Source organism: Penicillium cosmopolitanum, assembly GCF_028827165.1.
Source record: "Penicillium cosmopolitanum strain IBT 29677 chromosome Unknown utg000003l:1.0-3747932.0:1.0-3751027.0, whole genome shotgun sequence".
Taxonomy (NCBI): Eukaryota; Fungi; Ascomycota; class Eurotiomycetes; order Eurotiales; family Aspergillaceae; genus Penicillium; species Penicillium cosmopolitanum.
Genome location: NW_026622673.1, coordinates 2505213 through 2517216, shown reverse-complemented (window position 1 = coordinate 2517216; position 12004 = coordinate 2505213). Strand labels below are relative to the sequence as shown.

At 47.5% G+C, this 12004-nt stretch overlaps 7 protein-coding genes across 7 annotated transcripts; 4 read left to right on the top strand and 3 right to left on the bottom strand.

The window, feature by feature from the left end:
* Positions 1-13: 13 nt before the first annotated feature.
* Positions 14-859, top strand: N7509_000991 (alpha/beta fold hydrolase; the record flags this gene model as incomplete). Its single annotated transcript, XM_056625628.1, has 1 exon — positions 14-859. One exon carries the CDS (start codon positions 14-16, stop codon positions 857-859), a length of 846 nt encoding a protein of 281 aa, XP_056494210.1.
* A 927-nt stretch (positions 860-1786) lies between these two features.
* N7509_000990 (uncharacterized protein) lies at positions 1787-2723 on the top strand (the record flags this gene model as incomplete). The annotated part of the gene is made up of 3 exons (XM_056625627.1): positions 1787-1985; positions 2055-2126; positions 2197-2723. The coding sequence occupies 3 exons, from the start codon at positions 1787-1789 to the stop codon at positions 2721-2723; spliced, it is 798 nt and encodes a 265-aa protein (XP_056494209.1).
* A 616-nt stretch (positions 2724-3339) lies between these two features.
* On the top strand, positions 3340-4650 carry N7509_000989 (uncharacterized protein; the record flags this gene model as incomplete). The annotated part of the gene is made up of 1 exon (XM_056625626.1): positions 3340-4650. The coding sequence occupies one exon, from the start codon at positions 3340-3342 to the stop codon at positions 4648-4650; it is 1311 nt and encodes a 436-aa protein (XP_056494208.1).
* Positions 4651-4872: 222 nt separating this feature from the next.
* Positions 4873-5517, bottom strand: N7509_000988 (uncharacterized protein; the record flags this gene model as incomplete). Its single annotated transcript, XM_056625625.1, has 1 exon — positions 4873-5517. The coding sequence occupies one exon, from the start codon at positions 5515-5517 to the stop codon at positions 4873-4875; it is 645 nt and encodes a 214-aa protein (XP_056494207.1).
* Positions 5518-6831: 1314 nt separating this feature from the next.
* On the bottom strand, positions 6832-7846 carry N7509_000987 (uncharacterized protein; the record flags this gene model as incomplete). Its single annotated transcript, XM_056625624.1, has 3 exons — positions 6832-7243; positions 7305-7534; positions 7607-7846. The coding sequence occupies 3 exons, from the start codon at positions 7844-7846 to the stop codon at positions 6832-6834; spliced, it is 882 nt and encodes a 293-aa protein (XP_056494206.1).
* Positions 7847-9162: 1316 nt separating this feature from the next.
* On the top strand, positions 9163-9654 carry N7509_000986 (nuclear transport factor 2 family protein; the record flags this gene model as incomplete). The annotated part of the gene is made up of 1 exon (XM_056625623.1): positions 9163-9654. One exon carries the CDS (start codon positions 9163-9165, stop codon positions 9652-9654), a length of 492 nt encoding a protein of 163 aa, XP_056494205.1.
* A 762-nt stretch (positions 9655-10416) lies between these two features.
* On the bottom strand, positions 10417-11642 carry N7509_000985 (inositol-pentakisphosphate 2-kinase; the record flags this gene model as incomplete). The annotated part of the gene is made up of 2 exons (XM_056625622.1): positions 10417-10644; positions 10746-11642. The coding sequence occupies 2 exons, from the start codon at positions 11640-11642 to the stop codon at positions 10417-10419; spliced, it is 1125 nt and encodes a 374-aa protein (XP_056494204.1).
* Between the last annotated feature and the right edge of the window lie 362 nt (positions 11643-12004).

Sequence of the window (12004 nt, the reverse complement as noted above, 5' to 3'; positions counted from 1 at the left end):
CCCAAACGACAAAATGGAGACCACATTGTCTGCACATGAAATCGGCAAAGGCCTCCCCATCTTAATCATCCACGGATGGGAAATGCAGGGAAAATCCGAAGAGCCGGACTTCGAGCCGATCTTCAACACAATACCAGGACTTCGTCGAATTTACGTCGACCTTCCAGGCATGGGCACCACACCTGCAAATAAAGTCAAAGATCTGGACGAGATATACGCCCGTCTAACACAATTCATCGACTCGCGACTTGGAAGCTCGAATTTCCTACTCATCGGCTCATCGTGCGGTGCTTATATCGCGCGCGCGATAGCCCAAAAGTACATCAACCAAGTCGATGGGTTACTATTGCGCGTGCCACTCATCGAGCCAAAGGACAGCATGCGCGACCTCGATGCTTTCACAACATTGGTTGAAAATAGGGAGCTCATGTCGACCATCTCAGCTGAAGATAAAGCTTTACTTGGAAACGTTCTCATCCAAACGCCACCTTACATTCAAGCTTTAAAAGCGAAATATAAGGATGTTCTCAGTCCAGCATGGAATGCAGCGGATAGTGAGGCGTTGCGTCCAATCCGAGAAGATCCAAATCGATACCAGTTATCTTCTGCGGTGCTCGATGAAAGTGCTAAATTCCTTGCACCTACGCTCATTGTGTGCGGCCGGCAAGACCGGACTGTTGGCTACCGGGATAGCCTTCGGTTGCTGGAGCTTTATCCACGATCAACTTATATTGTTCTTGATCGTGGTACGCATGGTCTTCCTATTGATGACTCGAGAGAGGTGTTTTCGGGGCCCTTGTTCGTGACTGGGTACATCGGGTTGGTGAATGGCGGAATCGTCTTGATGTGTAAAGGCTAGTCAGGCCGATTATCTCTATAAACTTTTGCAAATTATTATTATTCATGAATGGTTCGAAGTTGCTTGAATGAATGGAATTAGGGTAATGTCATTTATTGATATGATTTGGGGGAGGTCGTCCAATCTACTCGAGAGATCAGGCGAATGCTAGCCAGGACGTCGGCTTGGCAAAACATCGCCTGACCACAATTGGATGTGCTGATATCTACCCAGGGAGGATAAAGCGGCGTGAGAAATGCAAAAAGGACATGGAACTGCAAGAAGAAACTAATTAGGGTAGTTGGTAGTTCGGCCTTGGCACCAATAAATCTTATCAATCTAATCTCCCCACCCGGCGAACGACCATCCGGCCCTCTTCCTCTGAACCCTGCAGGAAGGACTGCGAGCTAGGGCGACGCTAATGCTCCTAACACCCCAATTCACTCATTTAATATAACGCATGTCCAATAAACTGCGTCCCTACCCTCCTCCGCTAACATGTCATCCGTCACGCTGCTTCGCTCGGCTCGAGCAAGCGAAGTATTGCAGGGCTTGGCGACGTTCAAAAAGTGGTAAGGTAGTACTCGCTTCAGAGATGAGGGGACTAGTTGGACTTTTGAAAGAAGAATATGTGGTTTTCTCCACCTCGTGGACCATCTCTCGCGGGATCTTACCGAGTAGTCATATGTTGAAGCAGTGGGTACCCTTCAAAATGCTAAGATGTATATAGTAAAAAAGGCGATTCTCTTCTTCCTAGTTTAGTAGCTAATTTTGCTGGCCTTACTTTTCTTGCGGCGCAGTTTGCCTTCCCTCCAAGCTCACCTCACCTGCTTTGACTCACCACACCCTCCCCGCTATCTGCACTTCCTCCCTTTCTTACTTTCTTTCCTTTTCCCAGTAGACATCGCGTTGTACAATCAACAAACTTGCACTCAACTCTCAACCATCATGCATCGACAGGTGGTGCTACTGGCTCTCGCCAGCTTTTGCCTCTTTTTTGTGCGTGCCGCTGAGACACCCATGGCCACAGACATGGGACCCGCTGCCTTCCTCTGGCCTCCGGATCGCGTTTGGGCAGCCGCACAAGACAACACTGCTCCCTGCGGATCCTCTGCCGGCGTCACCAATCGAACCGAATTCCCATTGAGTGAGTGAAAGACAGATTGAAACTACACCAGAATTCTATCGGGTTGCTAACTTCACCTCCCACGTGCAGCCAACGGCAAGGTGTCACTAGTTCTACAAGACGAATCCTACAACATCAACCTAGCGATTTCCTACCAAAACAGTGAGACCTAAAACGAGCAAATAAAAGAGAAACGATGAGAAGAAAATACTGAAAGTTTCTTCCATCCCAGATCCAACCGAAAACAAAGACTTCACAGCCATCGAAGACTTCCCCGATCTCGTCCCAGGACATGAATGTTACGACGTAACAAACCCGCCCAAGAACATTGCTTCGGGGTCAAATGCCACCCTCCAAATATCCTACTTGTCCACCTTTGACACAGACAAAAATGAGACCTATTACGCTTGCGCGGACATTACCTATGTCGAGCTGAGCGCATTCAAGGAATTTGTGTTCTGTCGTAACATCACGGCGCCCGAAACGACATCAACCAGTACGAGTACCGCTGCCTCGACTGCGACGGCCTCGACCTCGACTTCGACTTCGTCATCCTCCTCCTCAAAGGGCTCGGGTCTTTCGGGTGGCCAAATCGCTGGTATTGTGATCGGATCTCTGGTGGGCGTGGCACTTATTGCTGTTGGGGCTTTCCTTCTGTGGAGTAGACACCAGAGACAGATTCTGAGGGATAAGATTGTTGCGGTGAGGATGAGTGATTGGGGCAGTGAGCCTGTGAAACCTACTTCTGGACAGTCGTGAACTGCATGATTTGATTTGATATGATGTGATGTGATATGATCTAATCTAAAGACACTCTGTGAATGATGCCCCGAGTCGGGGTCTTAATCTTATGGCTTTCCATACCTTGTGGACCATCGAACTGTACCCTGTACTCGGGGTACGGCGCTTCATATCGGCAACCGACCCAATAGACCAGGTCTCGCCATACTGTCCGCCCTTTGTTGAAGCTATTCCGTTTGAATAAATTACTTGATCTTAACAATTCAGTATGTTGAACATATAGCTAGATAGTGTCTTTGGGGGGGGGGGCAAAGGTTCAAAGCAGAAGTTAGCGGAGAAGAAGAGTTTTGTCTTAGATGAGGATCAAGTAAATATTGGGCAATGCATCGGTTAAGAATGGAAAAACAAGTCTCCCTTCTGGAACCCTAATGCCAAGAACTATCATACTATATTGAGAATAGTCTCGGAATAGATATTTTCCAGTATCGTTACGTGGACACTATTTTACAACTTCTATAATTACATAGCACATGCCTCGCCCTTCAAGTTGTATGAACATGTAGAACAGTGGAAAGGTTCTCGTGAAATCTCCCGCATTCATCCCCTTATCGCCCTACGTTCCATGAGCACTACAATGAACTCCGAAGAATTCCTAACCAATGCCGAAGGCGGCATCGTGCCAGTGACCTGCCACGAGGATATCTTACGAATCGCATTCATCTATCTAGACGAGGGCCTATGGAATGGCAACGGGGTATTCGACGTTATAGAAAAGCTACACGCACACGGCTGGTCCTTCGGCGAGTGCGAACTACGCTTTAATCGTACCCTGGATATATTCTACCTCGCACAACTGGCAGCAGCCATTTACCGCTACACCTCCCAACTGGAAGGTGACTTGCCCTCCTTCTCCGATTTTCCTACCTTCTACACAGCCCACCACGCCCTTCTGCACTCCTCCGTCTGGCGCTCCTACTACTCTACCCACTTCCTCACCCAGCGCACTACAGCGTGCTTCTACCGCCTGCCTGATCTCCAGGACCTGCCCGACTCTTCTTCCCCGCTATGCCAGCCGTGCCGTAATCCGGTGTCCGCGCATGTCCTGAAACGACCCCGCTGGGCTTATACGGTTGGGTGCACGCGCTGTAGGCAGCCTTTTCTGTCATTTGAGACTCTTACGGCTGTAGCTCTCAGTACGTTGGAGTTCAACCCCAGCGCGGCACCTGATTCGGAATCACATGCGCGCTTTTGGCTTGACTATTTTACTTTTAATATATCTCGTTCTTACCTGGGTAAGATAATTCCTTGGGAAGAATGGATGCCTAATTGCTTTGGGATATCGGTTGCGCAGGGGAAGTATGATATACACAGGTTGGAAGCAGAGTACCTCGCACAGGTATCGGGGGAAGAGATTGTCGAGGGAGATGGCGAGTCGGAGCAGGTGATGTGGTGTGGGTTGCCGGATGGAGGGATTGGAGTACAGGCGCGGTGGAGGGGGTGGGAGGAAGAGATCGGGAGTGAGGAGGAGGTGAAGTTCCTAGCCGCTGTTGCGGTGGAGGAGACAGTTGGACTTGGACTAGGGCTAGAGGGAATCGAGATGGATGAATTAGACCTGTCAATCCGGTCACATATACTACTAGCAGTTATGCATGCTGCGGTGAAGGACAGAGAGGAGAAGGAGCGTTTCCTGGGGGAGCTGGAGAGGCAGATGGTGCAGAAGGGGATAATTGGCAAAGAGAGGGCAGGGAGTTGGATCAGGGAGGCCTTGGGGATCATGGAGCCGTATGTATGCGTATGGCAGGGTGTATGGCCTGGTGAAGAGGAGAGGGGGGAGATGCTCCGGCGGATCTTGGTGGAGAATGCGCAGCTCTTTGCACGTTGGAGGGTGTCACCTCTTTCGCAGCAGTTCACTTTTGAGCTGGGGCCGAAGGAGTCAGGGATTTAGACTACTACTAGTAGTAGAACCACTACGGCAATTATAAAACCATCAGACAGGTATGCAGGTATCTATGTTGCAAATACAGAGTCAAGCATCCAATACCGTCCCCAGCATGATTTAATCTAATCTAATCTCAAGATCCCTCATATCCCTATTTGCGAATGATGACTCGGGATCTTAATCTTATACTACTAGCACTCCATACCTTATAGATCATCGAACTAGACATCAAAGAATATGTCCAATCTCCGGCGAACGAGTATAATACGCCTGCCAGTCATCACTATCCCGCAACTTAAGAAAGGCCGGCAACTGTGCAACCTGCCAATACAATTTCATCCAACCCACATCATACTCAGTGCACCCCTCAAGTGGCTCCTCCGGGTCATCCACATCACCATTCACAATATCCTCCTTCTCAAGCTCCTCGGGTCCCCACTCAGCATACACCATACGAACAAACCCCATCTCATCTTGATCCACAGGTGCATTCAAAACCGACTGCATATCTTCCTGATCCATCATGATAAAAAACCGGTATCGACCAGTCCGTGCACGGTAGATTTCACTAACGCCCTGTTCCTCTTTCATTGCAGTCTTTGACCACTGGCCTAAATGCTCGCGGAGAGTGGCAGCCGTCGCACCTTCGAAGGAGGGGTCTTCTAGCACCGTTGGGGCGAATGTTTCAAGGAGATCTAGACCGCTGTAGTACTCTAGAGATTCTGGGACGGGGCTCAGGAAGTGAGTTAGGAATTTATCCCAGTCGGTGTTGTTTTGGTATGTGCATCTGTAGATTATAAAGCGCCAAGTTTTGAAATTATCTTTGTTTAGGAGGGCTTCGATTTGGTCGGTGTCGTTTAGATTGGAATCCATTGTTGGATCGCGTTTTGAAGGAGGGACCGTTGTTGAGAAGGTGTTGGTGGTATGGTGTGTATAGACTTTGCGAGACGTGAAGGGTAGAGGTTGATGGGAGTGGGGAAGCGAATGACGCCCGAGAGAGTGAAAAGGGGTAGTTTTTGGCTGTAGAAGCGTGGGAAGTGTGTAGGTCTAAGAAATCTTCTGGTAATCGTGGTGAAGGTTCCTGGTTGCTGTCATGGGGTGATAGGAGAGATTTTGAAGTAGGAGTGTAAAAGAAACGCTAGATAAGTTCAAGTTAGGTGTGGGCATGGGCTAGGGGCAGGCCGAATCCCGGGCTTAAAGGTTGGGAGGGGGGTTATAAATAGCTTGAATAAGACTTATTATAGCAGGTAAACTAAGCTTAATGACTTTTGTAGACTAAAATTCGCTACTATTGTTATTTAGATATTGTTAGAAATATGTAAAGTCTGATTAAGTCAGAATACTAGATGAAAACCATTTGATACAGGTTAACTGGTTCGTAGATAGGTCATGAGATTGCCAAGCAAATTAGGAGTGTATCCTACTAGTAACTAACTAATGGTTAGTTGTTCTGTCGTGATATGCCGCGGTCCCGGTTTCAGCCAGCTGATAACTATGGGTCGCGGGTAGCTGACAACATATAGTTAAGCTACAGTACTAGTAGTTATTGAATTCAGTTTGACCTCTCACTTTTTTAATCCATGATGTAATTCCCAAAAATTTGTCCTAAACAGAAAAGGATATTATTTGAAACACTTTGATCTAGATGACTTTCTACACCTGGGCAACCATCAATCTATTTTACAGTACGAGATCAGTACCATAGATAATATCCAGGCAACATATCTCCAAGACTCTCGCCTTCAAAGCTTATTTAATCAATCCACAATATAATAGAGAACAAATCCTTCACCACATCTAAAATAGCTAAAGAGGCTAAATACAGCAAACAGACCATCATCTTCCATTTCTGAGGTTTTATTGCGTGGGGAAAATAATACAACCTGCGGATCACTAAGGCCCTTGGAAGACGCACGAGCTAATCCTTTCCACGAAGATAAAAAATTGAGCAAGAAGGACAGGGAGCCATCAATCAATCTCGTGCAAGTAGATTTTGCGTGGATTTGTAAATTCAATATCATGTTGTTCTTCCTAGATATCAAAAACATCTTCATGATATAAGGCCACGTCCACGACTGGGAAGAGAGAACAGTTCGACACAAGCGTTCAGAGTTGAGAATAACCTGTCAAGCCCTCTGATCACTCATTACATATAGGTTTCAGTGCAGTGATAGCCGCGGAAATGGCCTACACATCATTGCACTGCTCAAACAGCCCCAGCGAAGAGTGCGCCGTAAGAAGATCTTGCAGTGACTCGTCGTCCCAAACTCCATCAAAATTGAGGTGCTCTTCAGGACGCTCAAGCCATTCAACCGGGTCAATTGCCTGCATGTTACCAGTCTCATGGTTTTCCGATTGTGGTATGGCATATTCGGTCTGCAATCCTCGATGAGCCTCTATTGAGCTCGGCAAAATTTCCTGGCATAATTGACGATAACTGCCCAGGAGATGCTGTATTCTCGCACGAGATTTGGAGTTAGGCAAAAGATGTAGCTGTTGAAAAACCTGCTCCATCAAAGCATAATCCTCGATATTGGATGTCGCGATGAAATTACAGAACAGAATAAAGAAGCTGCTCAAGGGGAACACAAGGGTTATCCTAGAAAGCTAGTTAGCTAGCTTCCTTCGTCCTTCTACGGTTAATGAATAGAATTTATTACCAAGCTTGAAAAGTGAAAGTTTCTGCAAATCTGGCATCGTCACTTAGCTGGCTTTGAAGCCGTGAGAAATACCCAAGAGATTCTCGAGCACACGTGACGCAGTCGGTTCGGGTCGAAGGGTTCTGCATGAGCTTGAGACGCGACTGATGAATACTTATCAGGGCGGCTCGAGTGGTGAATTCCACTGCTATCCAGTCCAGCTGATGTGCACGCGAAGCTTCATCCCTTGCCTGTACCGTGACCCAATTTTAGTATTAGCATCTTAACTGGCCAGCAATGCCTCAGGTATCACAAAAACTTACCAAGTCAATCTTCGCTAACATCTCTTTCATTTCTTTCAAGATAGCATCAAATCGGCCTTCCAGGTCAATGGCTTCGTTCAACTCAGCCCTTGTCACAGTGTCATTCACAACCTGTATAATTAAAGAGAGATCCACCATGGTTTTCATGAGACCGGCACCTGGAGAGTTTTCGGGTAGTATTACAAGCTCAGCGGAAGTGGTCAGCAGCTTTGGTAGTGACGAGCGCCGAGCTAGCAGCATGCTCATGATTTTATCCAAGCAGAAACACCAACCAAGGCAGGCTTTTAAAGTTCTATCTCTTTCGTTCTGGGGGGCGGAATTGGCCAATTTGTGGCCATCTAGTGCGACGAGATAACGAGATGCCACAGATGTTAAAGCCCAGCTTTGAGACAAATTTTCCATTCCTTGCATTAGCATTGCCTGTGCAGGTTCATTAACCTTCAAAGCTTGTAAGAGACCGGGTATATTGTAGAGGTATCCATACCCCTGACAGGAGAGCCTGAATAACTGAGATGCTTGGAGGTGATAGAAAGCTGATCGAGTCTAACGCTTTACAGGCTGCTGCCATGTACCGGGACTTGGACTCGATGAGTTTCTGCGTTATGGATGTGTTTGTCTCTGTGGATACAAGCCATCGCGATATAACAGAAATAGCCTTGGTATAGACGCAGACTCGAAAATGACAGAGAAATTGTTCATTCCCATCTTTGGCCATCAGAGCATAGGTCATGTCCCTTAGACAAGGATTGGATACATGATCTGGCCACAATGTCCCTTTTTCGGCTTCTGGTTTGTGAACAGAAATGAGTTTGTGCGCTAGGTACGCAAGCAAGCAAATGAAAGAGCACCAACCTTCAAGCATCATGTAAAAGAACTCGAATGATGGCTCGTGCAAACTTGCTGATGATGCGACAGCCCTCGCATCTACCGGTATATCTACCGACGCCGATGGGAAGGAATGTAGTACGTCGTCGAGAATTTTGACGGCTGACTGCAGAATGACTCGTCGGGGAGCAGGTAGTCTATTGTCACTGCTAAGCTCCTCTTGTAAGATTTTTCTATTCGCCTGCGCCTCCTCTAGAGGGTAGCCGCTTAGACCTTTGCCCTCTGTAGACTCTTGCCTCGATTCAGGCAATTGCAGAAGCGACTCGACGCCATCATGGCTATGGAGTCTACTATCTGAATTAAAGTCCGAATCCTCTATGAATAGTTCATGTCCTGCATTCTAACTTACCTATTCTTTGTCCGCGCTGCGTCAGAGGCGCGTGTCCGCAGACATACTCTTTTTGCCTTCGTACAATTTTGGCACTGGTCCCTTCGGTCACATTTTACCTGTATTCACATTCACAGTCAATCAAGCCATGACTCGCTGTGCAGTGCTGTGCAGTGCACATAAGATCTTGAATATCCTACCTTTTTGAGATAGCACGCGTCACACTAGGTAAGAAAGTCAAGTTACTGCATGCTGGAAAGGACGGATGAGTGAACAAATGACCTACGGCCGGTCGATCTTTCCTTCCTTCTTTCCTCGCACACAATCACTATATCCGACCAAGATGACTCTTTCCATCCAAGAAATCTCCGACCGGCTGGAGATAGATGATTTGTATGCACGATACGTGCACGCTGCGGATGAAAGAGACATAGGGTCACTCGATCAAATCTTTTCACCGCATACTTCCTTCGACTGGTCTGCAGGTGGTGGTGGAAAAATGACATACGAGGAGGCCAAGCGAGGCCCTGTCTTCACTGGGAAGCTTTTTCCATGGACTTTCCACATCTACGCCAATACTGCCATTGATTTTTCCGATGACAAGCAGACTGCAGTGGTCAAAGTGAAGACATTGACTCCTCTAGGTCTCAATGGCCCCGATGGCACACCAATGATGTACCAGATGAACGGTGTCTATGTGGACAAACTCGAGAAGACTATGGACGGCTGGCGCATTATCAATCGCGTGGCGCGTGAAGGGTTTAGTACTGGCTCTGGGGACTTGATCAATGGGATGATGGGAATGCTTGAAGCTTCAGGAAAGTCATTAAGTTGAAAGTTCTTCCTACGGTTGCGAAGAAACGGTGTGGCGAGGGAGGCGGATCGAATGGGAATGGCCAACCACAACCGAACAGCAGAGAGCGTTGGGTGCTGGAGATCAGGGAATAGAGGTGGCTTGACAAGAAGATAGAGTCTCTGTTACAGGATGAAGAGAACCCCTTTTGTCAGAAAGTGAGGCAGGGCTATAAAGCTATGAATGCGTGGAGACTTGTGAACTCGGGAATTCGTGGTGGTTAACTCTTTTTTATCACAACCGATGTCACCCTATCTAATTTGATCAGTAATTCAACATGTTCGCCTAGAATATGCCGTAGTGCATGAAAATAGCCCCGTCCAGTCTAAAGTATATCATATATGGGAATCGCTTTCTTGACTTGCTCAACCCACTTTCCGTTTTCACCAGTGTAGATGTGACTTGGAGCAAAGGCCTGTGATAAGAAATAAGAGATACTAATATTTGTCTAACAAAGCCAAGAAGCCACCGTTTCCGAACTAAAACTCGTATCTAACGAAGCTCAACCTGGTCAAAGTGAACCAAGCAACAGAAACGAATTATGTAACAACGAATTATGTATAACAATTCAAAACCAACCACCCATTATGTTAAAATTATTCTATCAGGACACCCCTTTGATACTGAAGCACCGAGCCAAACGAACCGAACCAGGCCGAAAAAAAAGGAAAGAAGCGTAAAGCGAAAAAGTCGACCCGATTACCCAATTATCCAAAGCATAAACCCGGGGCTTGAAAGATGTGATCATGTCGAATAAACACCATTGCCATTACCATTAAATTCATCACGGGAAGACCGCAGTGCACACTCGCTCTGTTTCTGGCTGCTGTCCGAACTAGAAGTACAGTACCAGCCTCCATCGATTAATTGGCGCTCCAAATCTCGCCAGTACTGTGCTTTGCCTCCAGCTCCTGTTTTCAAGTCGAGGTCGCCGAGGCGGATTTCCACAGGTTCTGATTCGTTGCCGGGGATCTGGGTGGAATATTAGCCCGAATCCTTCTAGTGGGTGGGAAGAAGGGCTAAGCCCCCAGCAATAAAAGGGAGGAAAGGAGAGGGGGGGACAAAAGGCTTACCTTAATAAACATCGTACAATCACGAAGAGTCATATCCAACGAATCTTCCCTCGACCCCTCCACAGGCCCCAACAACCCAACCTCCCGAAAAGTCTTCTGTCTAGACTGTAAATTCCGCAAAGTTGAATTTCGGAACAAGATCTCCGCAAGCCGGACACGATCACGGTCACGGTCATTACCAGCATCATAACCCCTAACAAACGCCGTAGCACGCAGTACATCATCAAAGCGCTCAGAAACAAGATCAAGCGGACAAAACGATCGGGACTCCTTCACTCCCAACCCTCTCGCTTCGCGATTCTTCATTTCCCGAAGCGCACACGTTCGACACCGTTCCGCACCGATCGGTGCTGACGGGGACTGAAGTAGCCATTTTGGCTTGAACTCGGCCAGTCTTGCGCCTGGGTCGGCATCATTGAAGACGGTCATGTCGGTAATTAGTAGACCGAATGGTTCGTTCAAGGCCAGATAGCTGCCATGGCGTTTTGCAGGTCTGGACCCTCCGTTTCGTTCTTCGGCGCGGAGTAATTGATTGCAGTGGGGGATGAGGTCATCCGGGAGTCGAATTAGTGTTTGGTCGACTAATTCGTCCGCGTGGAAAAGGGGCCGAATTTTGGTATTGAAATTTGCTGCGATTTCTTTATAGTTGATGTTTGATGCGGTTTGTTTGCGGAGACGAAGTAATTTGCCTCTGAAGATTGGGGGGATAGTCGTTAGGGTAGTGACCGTGACCCCGCCGCCATCGTGAGATGACGAGAGCAGTTGTTTTGAATCATCTTTCTTGACCGCTAGATGGGAGGTGGATGGGACAAAGCGGTATATCACATTTGCTCCGCCCTCGGCCAGGTAGACGAGTTGAACTCCCGGTGGGAGCTGGAGGAGACTGGGTTTTGTCATTCGGGGGGGGAGGGAGAATGGGGAGGAGGAAGTCTCCAGGAGCATGACTTGGGGAGATGTAAGGAGGAAGTTGGATGAGTTTCGTAGAAATAAATTTCTTTTCTTTGTATGATTTAGATTTCGATTCCCAAGAAGTCCGGGGTTGCAGGGGGGGCTGATAAGGTGAGTGGAGGAGGGAAGAGACGATTGGTCACGCGAGATCAAGCCTGGGAAGCTACTCGCCGATCGGATCGTATCTTAGTCAGCCCTATTCAAATTAACATGCACTTTTTGGTTGGAAAAATGGTGGTTTTTATTTTAATTTAATTTTAGTGTTAAATATTTTACAACCCCTCGTAGTGGGGTGTGTTTCCTAAATAGCC